Consider the following 18,982-nt stretch of genomic DNA (forward strand, 5'->3'; position numbering starts at 1 on the left):
CTTGTATCCTTGCAAATATTGCATGGTTTGGGCCCCCTGACATCCACTAAATGCTTTAACTAGACAACAAAATTTCAAAGTATGGAGAGGTATTCAACCAACCAGTACGGAAGCACCTTGACCTTCCTGCTCTAGGGAGGGCTGCCCCTGCGGATCCTCTCCAGCTGTACAGAGGGGAAGTCCGTAAAACAGCTGTAGGATTGGTCAGCACCTTTAAAATATGTCTTGAAAAATACTCTTGTCCTTCCTTGTTTTTCTTTCCTGTTATTTTGCTTGTAAATTTATGGGTGAGGAAGGAAAGTGCTACAGAACCCAAATGCTCTGGAAAGAGTGGACAGAAGCTATAAATACTTAAGAAACTTCAGCCGTTTTGGATCTTGTTAAAAAAATCAGAGCTAAATCTTAAGTTTGTTCCCTGTCAATGGCTAGAAACATCATTACCTACCACAATTTCCCGATGAGCCATAAGAATTGCAAAGTTGGTTAAGTGACTGCAAGCACACGTTGTGTGAGTTTTATTTGTGTCAACCAGTTTGCAGCCTTGAGTTGACCAGTATCCCATCATAGTCCTCTCTGAGTAGTTCCAGAAGGAACAATTTGCATTGAAATAATTGTCAGGCTGGGAGATAAAAGGATAACATAAAATGAGGATTTCACACACTAAGATGGCAATAACAATTGTTTAATATGTGTAAAGCGTAATTTAGATTAAACTTTGTATGTTTCGGACAATAAAGTTTTTCATCAGCAAAATTGTGGACTATGTTATACAAGGAAGACATGTAGTTTAAAAGGGACTTTATAGTCCGAAACACTCTCAAGTGTAGTCTCAATTACTGTAGACCCAATTTTAAACAATTACAATTTCCATCTTACGATTTTATGCGCTGATGGTACATTATAGCCGTTTTTACTTTCTGCAAAATTAGGACTGCAAATTTATTCTGAAGATATTTTTCCTGTAATTGACAATTTGAAAATATTATTTTTCCCTTGGATTCTCACCTTTGGCCAGGCCAAAGTCATGTGAACAGACATCAGGAAAAAGTTTAGTCCTCAATGCCTATCTGTTTTGATGAAAAACAATCAAAACAGATTTATAAAAACAGGCAAAATGAGAGGAAAATCTAATCATATTTTCTCTGTCATGGTAATGATTATGTACTTTCCCCATGTGAGACATGAAAACAGAAAGGACCAAACTAACGAGCAAAGAAACACATCAAATAAATTACCATGAAGAAAATATGCACAAATTTTAAGTGTAACAAACCAAGATATACTACTTTATTCTTCACTGAATACATGCATTTAAACAACTTGTATAGGCTTCCAGAAGTTGGTCCAAAATGAACGTAAAAAGTTGAAGTGTCATTAAAACTTGCTACATCAGACTTGCTACTAGGGTAAGAGTTAATTTTCAGTTAGAAACAAATTAGTCATTTACATTTTCATGTTGATTACTGAATTAGCTTTCATTAAGAATACACTTAAGTTCTAATAATCACTGAACCAGGCTCATTTAATTTTATGTTCATAGACTTAACCAAGCTTGTGTCTCTGACCTAGTCCAACATTTAAAATTCAAATGGAAAAAAGGTTCTTTTTCTGCATTGCTTTTCTCTCTTGCTGATTTTATGACCTTCCCATTAATTCATTAGCATAACTCACATCAATGTGTTCCAGCGTGAAATGCACAGGATCAGTCAGGTACACCCGGCTGGACTCCTTGTTGATAGAGGCCGCAATGACATGGGAGTTGACGGCGATCGTGCTATTCCGCCCAGCAAAGTCGCTGCCCAGCTTTATGGTTGCATTTTCAGTACTGAGAAAACGCCCCAGACTTTTGTAAATGATGAAAACCAGTTTTGCTAATCCTACAAAAGAAAAAAAAAAACCCTGGCATCACGCCACAGAGGTCTACAGAAAGACAGCAACCCGTAAAGAATAAAGCACCGGTAAACACAGAGGCATTTTCAAGCTATGGATTTGAAGAAAAAACACCCAGGTACACATGATCTTCAATAAAAAGCTGCGGAGCAGTTTTGTTGTGTTTTGTTTTGATATTTTAACTAGGAGAGGTAATGTAGGTTTTATACAATTAATGGAGCTCAGTGCTCCGTGCCCAGGACTCACCGTTCCTGCTGTTCTGTTTCACGGTGCTCGCCGAGAGCTGAATCGAGTTGCCTCCTTTACTGCCCTGAGGAAATTTCAAGTCCTGCACCTGGCCCTCAGTAATGAGCACTGCAACATCCAACACTGAGACACCAGAGAGAAGAAAAAGTGTTAAAACAGGAGAATGCAGGGAAGGTCTCTTGGCCAGACTGCAATATGCCAGCTGATGGTATTTCCCCCCACTCTTTGTTTAGTTTCTCACACTGCTGTCCTCATCTGCCACCATAAGACAGATCTGTAGTTAGTCTTTAACTAAGCCTAGTGCACATTACCAAAATGACAGCATTTTAACAGCAATAACATGATATCAAACCTTGTTTTGATTTCTGCCCCCAAAACATCCACTTAAAAGCACCACACACGTGTTGCAGAGAATGTCAATTTTGAAGCTCCTAATGTCTAGGCAGTATCCTCTGCTAACAAATTCAGAACTTTAAGTATTCATTTAAAGAGTTTTTAAAACAGTCGGCAAATACCTAAGTATACTTATGCCATGTGTTTAGCTAAATGAGTATTCATATCTAAAACAAAATCCTATTTTTTTCCTATATCTAATTCTGTATAAAAGGTTTATAGGAAACCATTTTATTGGTTCTGTTAAAAAATATTTAAATTGAAAACTTAGATACTACTCAGTCTTACTTAAGTTTTAATTTTATAACACATTTTATATTGGGAAGCTTTCATGGGAATACATCCAAGGTTGGATTCTCTTGGTTACTGTAAAATCATATAGGTCAGAGCAGTCAATTTATCGCCAAATATCGGCATTATATTAAACTTGTCTACCTATAGGTCTAAATTACAGACTGACAAAAAGCATGAAATAAGGGAATGATTTCTCTTTCTCTAAGCCACATCTATGTGTGAGGGCCGGGAATCCAGTCCCGCACGGCATCAGGAATGTGTTAGTATGATTTCAAGACTGTTTATTACAAGAAGTGACGTTCAATCTACTGAGCTCCAAGGAACCGCTCCTGTATATCCTGAGAGAGATCTTACATGATTCTACCCACATTCCTTCACAAACAACTGGTGCAGTTACTTTGATAATGGACTATAACACCTTTCACCATCATTTCCCAGTATCTTCCTATTCAAATTAAAAACTAGGCAGAATCATCTTCTACAGTTACAAATATGCAGACAGTGAAACGTGAAAAGTCTCATTTCTGCAGTCTATTCCAAGTCTCCATCTCGGTACCCCTCAAATTAGCTTGCTTGTACCTCGCTGAGACTAGATTCATCTCTGTAATAAGATGAAGGAATTTTAATTTTATGCACAGTGATGATTTTTGCTTTAACACATCCCGTGTACCAATATTTGCGCATCTAATACCAAACCCCTTCATTTCTCTGTCACCACTTAAATTCCAAATCATGCTGCAACTATCTTCAGCAGTTTTGCAGTCTCTGGAGCATAGCTATTCTGCATTATGGGAGATGTAGTTCACTGAACACATTTTTACCTGAAGGCAGTCATGTTTAATATAAACATTTGGGCTATGTTCTGAGTGCCTAAAATATTTAACTGGCAGAGTACGTTGCAAAAAAGTAATTTAAATTCATTAGGAACAGATTATATGTAACAGGAAAGCATTTCTGCAGCTTTACATAAAGCAGTTACCTCAAAAAATCCATACTCTGCCATTTAAGCACCCTTCATATCCATATGTTCTGCTAATGATTTTTCAGTGGTAAATAAGCTTCACAATATCAACTGCTTTCCATTTTACACTGTATTAATGACACTTAAGAATAATGATAATTTTGAAGAACTAAACAAGAAAAGCATGTCTCCCCTGCTTAGGAACGTTTACCTTTCTACTAATTGTTGCACAGCTCAGCTTCCAAAGAGTATGTGGCTATGCAGCATATTTTTTTCTGATTTTGTGTAAAGCAATGCATAGCACTTTAAATTATGCTTGAAAAGAAATTGACTTACCGATATTTTCTGTGGGCATTGAGACTCTCGTTGGTTCTAAGAGATTATCAGCCAAGACAAAAGCCCCTTCTTCTAACGTATCAAGTAGCATTGTGGCTGCATGGGCTTGTTCTGAAGAATTCATGTCCTTCCAGGACTCCAGAGCTTCAGGCCTGAGCAGGTTGTCCACTGTATCCACAATTGCCTGCATTCATTAGAAAACTATCATTAGGTCTGATTGCCCTAGGCAGCTGGGGAAAACGTCCAATGTTATCTGGTGACAATTATAATACTTAACTGTCAGAATGATTTACTGTGATTTAATGGCACTAGAAAACTGTTCTCAATGTAAAAATATTTTCCATCCTCTCACTGGATTAGCATTAATAGAAAGGCAGTTAGCCACTAGCATTGTGTGGTCTCTAAATGGTAAACATGCGGATTTGACTCATCTCACATCAGATATAAAGATAAGTCTTATTAATGTGCTGAAAAATGTAAAAATAAATGCCAGAAGTTTTGCCTGAAGCTTTACTCTTCATGTCAAAATGCGTAACTTTTATTTAAAAATACTAATGCCAAAACTGGCATTCTGCAGTTTTGGCAAAAATGATAATAATAGTCTTCTGTAAAGTTAGCCCACCTCATGCTGCCATAGCACTATAAACTACTTATCTATGACAAACTGCCTTCTTTATTACAGGAGGCATGAAATGAAGCTGACTCAGTGGATATAAATTAGCCTGGGCCACTCTCACTCCCCCTCCTGTTCTTGTACCTGTTCACAGATACTTAAAAAGATTACTAACTCCCGTTCCTACACAAAGGTCAGTCAAAAAAGGAAATCAATAGAGCAAACAAGATGTCCACTGACTGTCCCTGTTATCAGTGAAGAAAAAACTGTAAAACTGAATAAAGGTGCCATTTAAAAAAGTCCTCCTTGTAACAACTCTATCATCATCTTTTAAGGTTCATTAAGCCACACATAAAGTAACAGTAAATAAGGAAGAAGAAGAATTCAGCAACATGATTACATTATTTTTACAAAATAATCCAATCAATCACAGTAATCAGTTAATCAATTGAAGGCAGGCTCTTACATTAATGCATAATGTAGCTGTGCATTGAGTATGCTGTGCATTGAGTACGCCATGCATTGCTGAAACACCCTGTTTACTCTGTCCCATTTACCTACTCATAATGTGTCATTAAGCATATATATTATTTGTCTGATCAATTTAAAAGCACTGGGAATGAAAACAGAACACACTGCACAAACAGAAAGATGCTGGTCTGGAATACTATATTGCGCAAATAAAGGCATGGGAAAAGTTGGTCAAGGCTATTGTCAGAGCAAGATTAATTAGCCTAATCCATTTTAATATCCTCTTTCTGTCTGCATTGTGAGCCACCACGACCTTCCTGGCAGGTGGAAGATACCTCGAAGTGGCATTAAAGCCTTTTTTCTTTCTCTATTGGGAGACAGAATAGTCAAAATGCTCGCACTGATACTGCTGCAGCCATTAACTAGAGTGGAACAGAAATTGGTCTGCAGAGGCCAGATTCATTAGTCACCAAGAAATACAGATTGGAGCCTCTAATCTGAGGTACAAATGAATCCTCTGTCACAAAGTGGGAACTTGCTTCATTTGCATAGTGTAAGTCAGCTTTTGATTTGTAATTTCAAGAGGTTTATTAGTCTTATCTAAGCAGAGAAGCCCATTGGAGACCTACAGAAAATGACACCGGTTGGAAATTAAGGTTGTGCTGTGGTTTCTTGTATATCCCCATATAGTGCTGATGGTATGCATTCATTAATATGAAATAATTTTATTTATTACAGGATAATCTAACTCTGCATTTTTCCTGTGGAAAATGATCACCTGCCCAGTAATACGTCAAGGCATCCTCTCCTCTCAGCCAGAGGCAAGCGGGGACCACACGGCCCCTGTGACGTAGCTGCTGGAGCAACCCCATTACTGCTCTTCTCATGTTCATGTTTACTAACCTCAGTCTACTCAAACCGTATCTGCTGGATTTCCATTTACTATTAGGAATGTTTTCTAATAAAAAACTATTAAAATTGTTATTATTTGAGAAGTGAATTTCTCTCCACATCTTTGTCTCTTTTTGTCAAATTTTTGTGTAACTGGACATTCCTCGTCACCCTCCTGGCCTGAAGGATCAAAGATAAGCACCCTCTACAGAGAAATGCCTCTTCAGTAAGAGTCTGAATTATTTTATTATGCTGAAAAGTATTCCAAAGTTCTTTTCAAAGATCGTTCTTCCATTTTATCTCAGAGGGTACAAGCAAAAATTGGTATTTTAAAAGAAACTTTGAAAAAAAGGTGCAATATAATTTTTCAGAGCCAGACATGCTCTGTTGTAGGACTTTTTTCTCTTCTCCCCAGGCGCCAGGTGGCATTAGTGCCGTTGCGTTGCATGGCCACTATAGAAAACCCTTCTACAGCGGATGAAAGAAACTGGAAACTGGGTGGCAATGTGTTACATGCCCTCCATACAGCCTGGTTAATGGGACACAAGGCAGATATTTTACTAGTAAAATCAGAGAAACGTTTGTCTTTACATTTTATCCTGAAGTCACTGATTCTGGCCTTTGTAACAACTCTTAAAACTGTAAGAGTGATTTTGCTAGGTAGAAGAATACACAAAGAACAAAGCAGGCTATATAATGTACATTTTTCATGCAAGCAAATTAACTCTAAGCAGTCTTTGATATAAAATACTACCAATCTGAATTCATTTCTCTTAAGTTGCCAGCTTTTTTCTCTACCCAAAGCTGTATTATGAGAGATGTTACTTCCAATTCAGATAATAACCACTTCTGCTCTTTTAGTTTTGAACAAGTTGAGGTAAAAGAGGTATAAACTTTGATCTTTTTTTTTTTCTGAGCATTATACCTGTGCAAAGCCAACATTTGTACAGTTGATATGGGGCACAATAGACATTTATCAAAGACTGAAATACATAGGATCATGCAGCAAGATGATAAAGCGTGGCAGGTTGCTGAAGCAGGGAGAAAGCAGGGTGACAGCACAGGAGAGATACCTTAAGGTAAGCCCTGCATGTCTTCTCTCGTTTTTGGAGCTTTTTAGTAAGAAAAAAGAAAATCAGAAGTTAGACACATTCTGGAAAGCTTCAGAAATATTAAAAAAAAAAATAATGAGTCTGGTGTTTCAAATCCCAAACTTGAACCTTAAACCTGGACATTGATCTAGTTTTTGTTCAGTGATGTCTACTAAAAAAAAATAGCACACAGGAAACGTTTTTCCCCAGCCTTCATACAGGTGCCCAGATATCTTGCCCAAAAGGTGGGATTTGTGTGAAAAGGTTAAAGTCAGAAATCCCTGTGTGGGAACTTGAATTGTCTCTGGGAAATCTCTTCCAAGGGCAGCTAGGGATTGTAAATACAACTATTGCCAAAATAACAGGAGCGTGTGGAGCTCTTTCTCTGAAGAAGGCTGAAAAACTGTTTTGTTTGTAGCTTGTTGACTAAGCTGAGGCAAAGAAAGAGGCTGAGAAATACAGCTTTTCCTCTGAGAAAAAGAGGAATGGTAATAACACCCGTGATTTGTATTTAAACTACAAAGACATATGTTTTCTCTGAAATGTTTCTCTGAACATCATTCCAGAGAAAACACTTATTCATGTTTTAGATATGCATATTAGTGCATTTTCACGAAGATCAATTATAAGTGATGTTGGCGTGTTTATAAGGCTAAGAAAGTGCTATTATTCTGCAGGAGGCCAGATTAAAATAAAACCCTGCACCTATTCAGAATCCCACTGATTTTATTACATGTTCAGGGTTAAAAGGATCACTGGATAAACATGTTGATTTGTTACAGAATTTCTGAGAGCTAATGCCCATTTCCCTCACGCTAGTTATAACGCATTCCAGATTTTAATAAGGGACACAGCTATGTATTTTAGGACCAGTCAGCTACTGTGAATTATATCTTATTCCCTAAAGAAGGTAATTGCAACTTTCTGCTGTATATTTACTGCTGCTTTCTCTTACATGTGTATTCCAGAACTAAAAGCACGCAGGAACAGTGTATAGATTAATATTTCTGAAAGGAAAAAAAAAATAAAAGCACAAGGGCAATGGTTATCCCAGCAGGAGGATGTGATGGGAGGTGTGTACCTTGTTATAACTCCTTCCAGCAGAGTCTTTTTCACTGGGCCGTAGTTCCTGCAGCTGAGCATCCAAAATGTCCACGAGCTGCTCCATCAGCCTCACTGATGAACTGACGTCGCCAGCAAAGACGGGTCCTTTGGTGTGTTTAGCCAGTTCATTGGCCAGACTAGCAGCGTTTTCTCCACTTCTGATCTAAAATGACAATTTATATTATCTCAGCAGGGTCCCTTGTTCTGCTTGCGGCTCTTAATTCCAATTCCCCATGTACCTTTGTTGTGGTGAAATAACCATTTGCACATACATTGAAATCTGCAACTAATTGAGACCAATAATGTTCTCTTTATCTCAGAAGATTAAAGGTTCTTAGATCCGTGACACACAAAAGCAGTTCTTAACAGCCATCAAACCCAGAAATCAGACCGAGACTTCTGGGCTAGATCTTCTGTGCATCCTCACTTTTATTTTACTGCCATTATCAGACAGCAAGAAATCTATTTGTTCATACTAGTGCTTGAGGCATTTGAAAGTCAAGTAGCCTGGTACTGACAACAAATTATCCAGTTTTCATAAACTTAGTAAATCTCAGTAGGGAGGGAAAACACAGAAAGTGGCTCTACGCTCTAATCATACTGTTATTAATGCTCTCAGACAAAAATCTGTTTATTACAGTATAATTTTTCCTGAACCAATCCTGTGTGATTTATAATATTTTATTTTTTAAGCAAACACAACTTTTGTTTTTTGAAGACCAGCAAAGCTACTTTGCTTTAAATAGTGATGAAAACACATAAGCACAGATTCAATGTAAGAACTTAACTTAGAGGGAGAGCATACCAAAACATACATATGAACCTAACTGTTGGCCAATGCTTTGTACACAAAGTACACCCACTTCCTTCTGCTTTAAATAAGCACAAAGTAATAAAGATGGTTACAACAAACCGAATTATTAATGCTCAGAGTTAAAATCCTTAATCACCAGTGTACACCAGATGAAAAGGTTTCAACCAACCTTCTGAGTCAGCTGATTTACCCAGTGTGAGGTGCAGTTGCTAAGATCAGGGCCTCTGGGGTTCCACGTTCCCGTTAAGACCACGCAGAGATATGAGGCAGTTCCTACAACAGGTGCAGAAAACGACAGTGAAATGGAAACCATTTTTCCACGCGCATTCAGGAAATCAGCTACGTTGCGCTCCTAAGCAATGCTAAGTTCTGAATGCCACTAATGGCAGTGGCTGACAATAACTGAGAAAAACGTAAGGAAATAATGTAGATTACAAACAGCAATAAAAAGTCAGTGAAAAATACCAGACGTTTTCTGCAAACAAACAAAAAGCCCTTGATTTTTTCTGGAGCTCATCCAGAGAGGAGCTCGTTATAAGAAAGGCAGCTGTAAGCATATTTCACAACAGTCCTCAAGCAAAGCCCTAAAATTTGACCTGGATTCTCAAAAGCGCGTGCGCAATGTAATTCTGCAGCTATGCTCTAATGGCACTTGTGGATGAAAACCTGACCACTGCCTGTAGATGCCGCATTCTCGAAGTAACAACAAACTGTGTGATAGACAGCTTGAGATTAAAAAAAAACACCATGAGAGAATAACACATTGCTTTTGAAATGTCTGCTTGAAATCAAGATACATTTTTAAAGGCAATACCTCGTGTTCCTTTGGGGCAAGGGCGTTCAACCATCATTCCTCTTTGTGTCTGAGGCCAGCTAATCCCCCTGGCCTCAGTTGCTTCACAGAATCTCTCTGGCAAAGGGAAAAAACTTGTCACAGGAGGGATTTTGGTTGTGGAAACAGGTGGTGGTGGCTTGGGTCCTCTGCTTCCTTCCTTTGTTCCTCCAGCTAATGTTGTGCTTATGGGACCTTTCTGTGATGTAGTGCTAGTGGTCGACACTGTGGTTTTGTATAGCTCTGCTGAAGAAGTTACTGTCACTGCTGTGGTAGGCACTGCACAGAGAAAATTAGAGCAATAATAAAGTAAATGACCTCAGAATGATGGAAAAAACCCAGTTCTTTAAATGTTGTTTATGCAGTTTAACAGGACTTTCTGGTGTCTCCATTCCTTTATCTTAATATTACCCTTTTCTTATTGCTATTTTGGGTGCTAGAGCTATAACTTGACCATTTTTTCTTTCCCCATTCCCAGCTCATACCAGTATGATGTTTCAGTACATTCTCCAAATAATCCCCTCCATAATAAAAATTGATAGTTGTATTTCTAAGGGCTGAAAGGCAGTACTAGCGAGTTATCACTACATAACAAACACGCCCAAAGCAATTAAAGATTACTTAATCACTTTTGCAGAAGGAATAACTCAATAGACAGAATCATTTCTAACGGCATGCCGCAAACAACACAGTCCAGGCTCTAACAACAGAGTCACTGGGCTGTAACTAACAAGACCATTTTTAAAAAAAAAAAACACACCCCAAAACTTCAAGTCACCCACTACACACCTTCCAGGAAAATAATTACGATAACATCTTGGTACCCGGCAGTCATTCTGCTTGAGAGAGCTGCAGCATGCCCGATTAGCTCCAAACAGAAGCAGCGCCTGACACGTGTGCGGTGTTCTCATGTTTGAGCATTTTGGGCCTTGACATCCTTTTTTGATAAAGCAGGTACAAAGACACAACTCACTCAAGACAGTGGCAAATACCGAGTTTAATCTTTTATGGAATACTAGGATCGGCTTAGGCCAAACTGCTTCTGTCTGGGCCTCGGTCATGGCGCTGCCTGGGCCGGGGGCACCGCGGGACACAGCCCAGCTCTGTGACAACGCCAATTAACGCGGGGGGTGACAGTCCGGAATTGCTGCTCATCACCTCCGAACAGACACTGAGCAATGGCTGAAGCGATGCAAGCCAGCAATGCAACTGAAACACTTATCGTTAATTATTTCCAAATCTTCATTAGTGCTCACAGTGCTTTGCAGGCACATAAAAGCACAGATCCTTGTGCTGGGAATAAATGAGATAATATCAAGTATTTTTAAAATCCTAACTGATAAATAAATGAAGCTAATTTTAGGATTAACTTCAGTGGATAAAGTGGCTTTTCTTATTTGTTTTTTTGTTCTGCTAGGCCCTCGAACTTTGACTTACTGGACAACGCATCTTCTCTAAATGAAATAAAATACAAAAAAAACCAAAACAAACAAAAAACAGCAAAACACACCAAAAAAAAAAAAAAAAGAGGAAAAAAAAGAGCTGCCATTTAGAGGATGTGTTTTAAGTTAGCATTTTGAATAAGATTGACTTTCAGTTGCTTGGCGGATAACAGTAACAACTATTTCAAAATCCTTTTTCAATTATAGTTCAGTTATAATATAGTAGGAGTCTCAAATATGAATTTAGCTTTTTTATTTTCGCATGAATTTAGAGTGTAATTCTGAGCATCACAATCTGCTTTTGAAGCCGGAGCGCAAAGCTGTGCTTCCTCAGGGGCTGTCTCCTCTTCAGCCTCGCTCTTGGCGGCACAAACACCGTCTGTACTCGTGCTGAACTCCTGGCGCAGCCAGATACGATGAAACCTACTGAAAGCCCCAGATCTGTTCTGCAAGTGCTTGCCTGACATCTTGTGAAACTGCTGTAATTTTCTTTTGATTACAAAGCATCCAGCCTTCTAGTGCTTTCCCAATTAACATTTGTCAAAAACATTTGCAATCACTTGCAGAAGCGTCAGGCAGCGCCTGCTGAATCAGGTCCTGGGGAACTGGTGGGGATGGAGAATGATGCAGGGGACAACCAATTATTACTATCCATCCCCTAACACATTGTGCTAATTAGTACACATTTAATCACTGAAATGTGTATTAGCATTATTACAATTACTACTCAAAACCTATAATGTTTAGGATGGCTTTGTCTCAGGAGCTAAATATCACTGTAAGAATTCATAACAACCCTCTGAAGTTCAGTTGGGAGGTAACAATTTTCAGAACATATTTTGTGCTGCACCCTGAGCTAAAATATCCTGCTATCATTATGCAACTTTAGGTAGAACAATTTTAATGTTACCCATTAAAATCAGTTTCAAAGCTGATTCAAAAATGACCTGCATAGCTTAGTAGCAGCATATACTTTAGAAATATATTTATAATCTCACATTTTATGAGAAAGCCTTCAAACCACCCCTCTCACAAAACTGAAGAAAATACAGATAATTTCTGGGAGATTTTCTCTTGAATTAAATTTTTTAAAAGGAGAAGTCAGTGTATTTAAGAATGTACCAGGAAACTTCAGACAGTGCTAGAAGCCTGCGAAAGACAAAGGTTGAAGAAATAAGAAACGACCGAACACATCAACTTAAGGAATACATCTAGCTTTTAGAAGGCAGATCGTTTTGGTTTTAATGACCTGTTGGGGAACTTAATCTGTAAGGCCGTTCTCCTGAGCTGCAAGGAGACACACGATAGCTGCCACCACCTGATGTGTCTCGTTCCGAAAGCCGAGGGTGACGGCACCTGCCGGCTGCCACGCACGGCCTTGCCGAGCGCTTTCCAGGGTAAGAGCACGGCGGGGATGATTAATGTGCTGCAACTAAGAACAAGAACAAACTCCATGTCGAGGTTATTAACTTATTGTTCCAAGCAGCACGGGTGAGCCTGTACAAGGCTTAGGATACGAACTTTTTGTCCAATGCCAAAAAAAGTTGCTTTTACAAACCGAGATTCTGTTCTGGACTTTTTGACTAGGCCTGACATGCTGAGGAGAAAACCAAAACATACTCTGCCTTCTTCTTTATAAGAACAGGTGTGTGTCATTATCAGCTGAAGTCTTTGTAAAATTTTAAAAGAAAAGAAAAGGAAAAAAAGCAATATGAAGTAAATCCAAAGAATCAAGTTGAGGGGTAATTAACTTACATTTGTTCCATGCAGTTCCTAACAGCTGATTTAAACACTTACGCATACTATCTGTTTCTGAAAATGCAGACACACTGGAGTAAAACTTAACACCTGTTTTAACAGTGTGGTGTCTATAAAAAACATAACACAATTGCCTAGGACAGCAGGGGAATAGTAACTTTGTTTCCTCAACTGACAGTAGATTTAGAGAAGGCACACAAGCTCTCTATCTAGTATTCTTCGCCAACGCATTTCTAGTCTAAGCAGGCATGAAATACATAAAAAATGTAACAAACAACCCAAACAAAAATGAAACCAACCAACCAAAACACCAAAACCCAACCAAAACACCAAAACAATTCCCCAAGCCACCCAAAAAACCCAACGAAACAGCAAAGCAAAAAAAAAACCCACCACAAAACAAACAACAAAAACCACACACACACAAAAAGGTACAAACCCCAAACCAAACCACAACCAATCCAAAACAAAAAAGTCCTCATCCAAATTACAACCATGACCTCAGATTTTAAAATTCTGTTGGATGATGTACCACTTCTGAAAATAACTAAGGGTTCATCTCTGGCATCTAGGTAAGTTTAGAAATCAGCTGCATGGGTTTTTCAGTTTTACAGGAGAGATATTTCAATGTATTTGGACACGTGAAAATCTATGTACCTGCCTTCATTTTCAAACCGTGTCATATACTGAGCTTCTGTGTGAAGCAATGGAGATCAGAAACCTGTGTAAATCCACATTTCCCTGCCTTCTGCTTATTACCGCTACGTGCCTGTCTTCATGCTTCAGTGAACAGCAGGGAAGTTGCTAAGACTTACCTAATTACCTATGGGTTCCAGCTATTATGCTGCCCAGTACTCTCTATCGACCCTGCCAAATTCCGTTTAGTTGAAAGAGAAAAGTTTACACAGCCACTTATAAATTTATACCCTGAAAATTATAATAAATACAACACACAATTAGCAAAATACCTATGATCAAGAAATGTGCTATCTGGTCCCCATTATGTTGTCCTTACTTGTACAAGCACTCTTTCATCAACCCATAGTATATCAGATTTGGTGTAACAGTAAAGATCTTATTTACTTAACAATTTGCTGCATGACTTCATCGTAGATTCTCGGCGTTAAGAAGACTTAGTTGCACTGGTTTCCTATTATTTCAAGCCCTTGGTGATAGAACTCTCTGAATTTCTGTTCTGTCCACACTCACAACAACCATATTTTCCTGCAGTGATCCAATAAAACTTAATGATGGGTAACATGGTACAAAAGGAGAGACGACTTCAGTTTGAACAGTTCACACAGCGCAAATTGGGATGAGTGTAGATGAAATCTCTCCCTAACGCACTAACACAGAACAAAAGGATTTATCCTCTTTTTGTTACCAAGGAAACCTTACGATGTAATGCTTATGTTTACTTTTTAGGCTGAAAAATTTTCTTCATTCTTCCTGATCTTTTAACTTCAAATTATTCTAAAAATTCCTATTTCAGCAAGGATTCATTTGGTCCCTTGGATACTTCCCTTCAGAAAGGGACACATCCACTAAATTTACCAAGGATAAAAAACTCTGGTTTGTTTTGAATTTTTTCATAGTTGCCTTTTGCAGGACTTGATATATTTTATTTCTAAATTAATGTTTTGATTTTTATATGTAATTTTTATACTTAACCTTAGAAAATGTGCTCTCCTGCAGCATCTGAGTGGTACTTGTCAGTTGTACCTCTGAAAGCCATTTCTGCATCTATGTACTATAATTCCCATGAGAAGAGAGAAGAAACAACACATGAAGAATGGGGTTAAGGCTGAGGTTCTAAGGGCAGCAGACCAGATTAACATGGTAAAATGGTAGCCTGGCTGCCGCATCCACAGTTTTAGAAATCTGAAGAGTTCTTCTAAAGATAAAGAAAATGAGGATATAGGGAATACATAACACAATTACAAGAGAAGAAAATGGTGTAGGTTTGCAGCAAGGGCAAGGTCAATGTTAGGTTAATCATAGTGGTATTTCAGATGTTTCAATAGGAAGATTTAAAAATGAAATCAACAACATAGAGAGAAAAAAGGCAGGTTTGGGGTCATGGATGAATCTAAGATTTTGGCCCTGGGAACAAATGTAAACCCTCGACCTCAAAAGTGTGACTCAGATGTGACAAATTCATCTGTCATGGAGGAAGAAAGACTGTTAGTTCTGAAGTACTCGGTAGCTGGACGTGATGGCACACACAAGAACTGATGGCCGAGGCAGATAGATGGGGGGGAAAGAATCAGCATGTGTCTATATATCATTACCGCTCCCACGGTAACAGAAGGAACACAGATGGCTGAGTTTCCCACAACGGCCCAAGTTAACCATTCAAACAGATAAGGCCACGACTTCCAATTTTGAGGTACTGACCTTGTGACACCATTAAATACTTGATATTAAAGGACCATTGCAAAAAGACACTAAAAGATGTTCTGTGTGTTAGGTGACTTAAAGAAGGTTATCCTAACACCTATGCTTCTCAGTAGATGATTAAGAAACCTGAGTCGACCACAAAAAAAGAAAAAAAAAGAAACACAAAAATGTCCTTCATCGAACGTGATGAAAATCTGTTCTACTTCATATGAGATAAAAAACTTGCAATGTGTATTACACATATAGGTCCTTTAACTGTGTAACGATATAATACAAATAAAATATAGAGTTAGAATCCGTACAGAATCTCTTCTTGGTTTTATAGCAGTACATCTCAAGGACAATCATATTAGATAATTTTTCCTTTAATTTAGTAGTCTTTAACTACAGGCAATTGGCTTGGGCAAAAGAGGAAATGAACTGAAACATATTTTTAGATCTGCTATGTAGAGATCCATACAGAACTAAAATATTTGGTACTGGCTTTATATAAGGAAAAATACCATTTATGAATATATGCCTCATGTATTCAAATAAATCTAGTGTCTTTATATGGTTTCTATATTCAAAAAAGGCCATAATCAAATTTATTTACTGATGTCATGATGCATTTAAAACCCAAACTCATAAATCACTCAAAAAATATTCCTTCTCTGTCTTCACGGGTGAGTGAGCAAAGAGCTGGGATGAGAGGCGAGCAGCCCGCGGCCCGCCCTGGACCCCTTCTCGTCCAGCTCTGCCTGGAAGGAGCTGCTTCTCCCCCTGCCTGGCACGCCAGCACGGACCTCAGGAAGGGTGCTGGTGGATGCCCAAATCTCTGTCTGATATTAGATGGGATGTGGCAAGTATATGAACTGTAACTTAGGATCTTGGAGACTCTCTCATAATAAAAACATTAAGAAATGTCTTACTGGAGAACTCTGGTGGTTTACTAAACCAAAGGAAGTATTCTACAAAGCCTTTTCTTCCTTCCCTGCTCTTCTGTAACACTTTTCCCTCAATGCAATGATTTAAAGATCAGCTTTTGCCACATTCATGGCAGCTGCCTGAACTGCAAAATCCACTTAGAGCCTCCACTTCCATTTCCTCCTTTTGGAATCAAAGCTTTGGAGAATTTAAAATGCATCTTCCCCTCAGTTAAACCACGTGAAAAGTGACGTGCATGAGGATGTATGAAACGAAAGCTACACATTTTTTCTAATTACATACGTGGGCATGTCTCTGCTAAGCGCAGCCCCGAAGCCTCCCTAAGGAAGGGACTAGCTTGACGTTCAGAGGGCAAAGCCTCCCAGGATGGCTGCAGCCCAGGCCCCAAAGACCTGGCCCCTGAGCCTGGCCATGTATTGCCAGGGAGGTCTGCAGGGGACAGCTTGGTGAGGTCTTCACTTGGCTTTGGAGATCACTAATGTACTGGTTCTAAAATGCCTTGTTCTGTTGTGTCTTACATACTTCTGTACCTAGGAAAAGCTGTATGTATGTTGATGTAGTCGTGTGCACATTACGGGGTTTGTATTGCTGTGCGTGAATCAGCTTTGCTGAAGCAGGACAGGAACTCTTCACGTGCATAAGCCACTGTTACTACTTCCAAGTATAAAAAACGGCTGCTAAACACGCATACCAGTTATATGAGAGAAGTGAAGTATTACCTTCATTGCTAAGGCAGCTTATCAACATTCTGTGCCTTGCTGCACGCATCTTCTGCCACAGAGCATTTCTCTTGGTATTTACTCTCCCCTGCAGATGTTAATATGTGGCTATGCCTGATCATGTCATTTTTAGGGATTTGTGAGTCCTGAAGACTTCCGTTTTTCTTTCCTCTTTTGGCAGTAAGTCTCTCCTTTTAGATAGTTGTTCTAACTTCAAGTGAGCTGAACTGCAGTTGTAATGGACTTACCGAGAAACCGGCTAGAAAGAGATCGGATAATCTTGTCCAACCTGGCATTTGAAAATGTGAAAATAGGGCTGCAGAAAAATATTTATGCTCAGTATTGCAAATTAACCTCATACATCTCCCCTGGGACCTCCCAGCACACACTGCTTTCAGCTCCTGGCGCCAAGAAGCTGAAAGGCCTGCATGGATGTTGTAATCAATTCAGAACTCAGGTAACACCTAATGGAGGGGGAACAGGGTTCTGGCTCAGGGTGAGTGAACTCAAACTTACCTTAGCTATACAAATCAAACTGACTGAGGGTAATGAAGTAAATAAACAATTCCTCAAGTCATTCTCAAGCACAGAAAAGCTAAAGGAGAAAACTACTAGCCTGTAAAACAAAGGAAGTAATTCTGTCTTTCTTCATGGGTGCTGCAAATTTGCCTCGCACCGATGTAACACTGTGCCACTCCACACGGCAGAGACAAGCAAACCCTCCTTGTCTTTCTGCCAAGAGCTAAGTCTAAGACCAAAGGTATTGTCACACAGTTATCTGAATGGAGGTGCAAGAGATTAAAAACAAGAAAAACCAAATTCTTACCTTGGGCAGGATCAGGCGGGCCAAACTCCAAAGAGTATCGCAGAATGAAGTTGTTATTCCACACGTACAGCTGGTTGTCTCTGGGGTTGTAATCCACTGCGGCGATGTATTGGTACTGGTTGGGGAAAGGAATGTCCACGTGCTCGCCTCTGCTTAACCTGGTATTGTAGATGTAATCGATGGTGTTCTTGCCGGCCTCGCTCTCGTTGTCCTGATACACCGACCGCACTACATACAGGACACCACATATCATGAAAGCGTTGGACGCTGCCCGTTTGTCGTATGTTGTTTCCCAGGTGGCTTCGAAACGCAGGGTGTAGGGGTTCAGCTGGCTAATTACTATCATCCCATTGTTTTGCTCCGTAGCATAAATTACCCATAAGCCATTTTCATCAACTGCCAAGTCAATATCAGTCTTTCCTCCCCATCGGTACGGAGAGGTGTCATGGTAATTAGCATAATTGATTATGGCCTCTCCACTCTTAATTCTAGTCCTCAAATCGAATTTTACTATGTTCCTAGTTCTTTCCTTGTTAAAAAAGACAGCGCCATCATACACTACAAATCCAGTACCGTCCACTCGATTTGGGAGTTTATACGTCGTCTGCTGGCGTCCGTTTTGGAAGTCCTCTAAAGAAGCATATTCTATCAAAGTATCAGTGCGATACGGAGTCCATGGCATGAAGTATATTTTATCTGCAGCCTGGAGAGGATCTTTGCACCAAGCACCTGCCTTTTGTTCAGCTTCATATAAATACGGTGAGTCCACAATTGCTTTCAACGTCCCCGGGCAAACAAAAACTAACAGTCACAGAGAGAAGTAAGACAAGAATTACATCAAATTAAGACTGTCTCATAATAAAAAGAAAAAAAAAAAAAAAAAAGAAAAGAAAAGGTAGGTAAATCATAATGACTGTGGCAGGAAGAAAAAAAATCAATTTAATTGGCACTAGATTATACCTTATGTTATAATT

At 39.1% G+C, this 18,982-nt stretch overlaps 1 protein-coding gene across 18 annotated transcripts in view; it reads right to left on the minus strand.

Moving 5' to 3' along the window:
* The window catches only part of ADGRL2 (adhesion G protein-coupled receptor L2), a 169,346-nt gene that overhangs the window by 27,159 nt on the left and 123,205 nt on the right, over window positions 1-18,982 (minus strand). For 15 of the 18 annotated variants that reach the window (XR_014184094.1, XR_014184095.1, XR_014184096.1 and 12 more), the window contains 9 exons: window positions 18,009-18,809; window positions 9,919-10,215; window positions 9,274-9,377; window positions 8,268-8,453; window positions 7,169-7,207; window positions 4,121-4,304; window positions 2,137-2,259; window positions 1,672-1,877; window positions 446-619 (listed from right to left, as the gene is read on the minus strand). Coding sequence is in view for 15 of the 18 variants with exons in the window: in XM_082053209.1 (XP_081909335.1) it covers window positions 446-619; window positions 1,672-1,877; window positions 2,137-2,259; window positions 4,121-4,304; window positions 7,169-7,207; window positions 8,268-8,453; window positions 9,274-9,377; window positions 9,919-10,215; window positions 18,009-18,809 (2,114 nt within the window). In the remaining 3 variants the exon portion in view is untranslated. The remainder of the gene's footprint in view (window positions 1-445; window positions 620-1,671; window positions 1,878-2,136; window positions 2,260-4,120; window positions 4,305-7,168; window positions 7,208-8,267; window positions 8,454-9,273; window positions 9,378-9,918; window positions 10,216-18,008; window positions 18,810-18,982) is intronic. The other 3 variants (XM_082053201.1, XM_082053200.1, XM_082053207.1) reach the window with 1 other exon arrangement.

The sequence above is a fragment of the Streptopelia decaocto genome (assembly GCF_964273445.1).
Source record: "Streptopelia decaocto genome assembly, chromosome: 5".
Taxonomy (NCBI): domain Eukaryota; kingdom Metazoa; phylum Chordata; class Aves; order Columbiformes; family Columbidae; genus Streptopelia; species Streptopelia decaocto.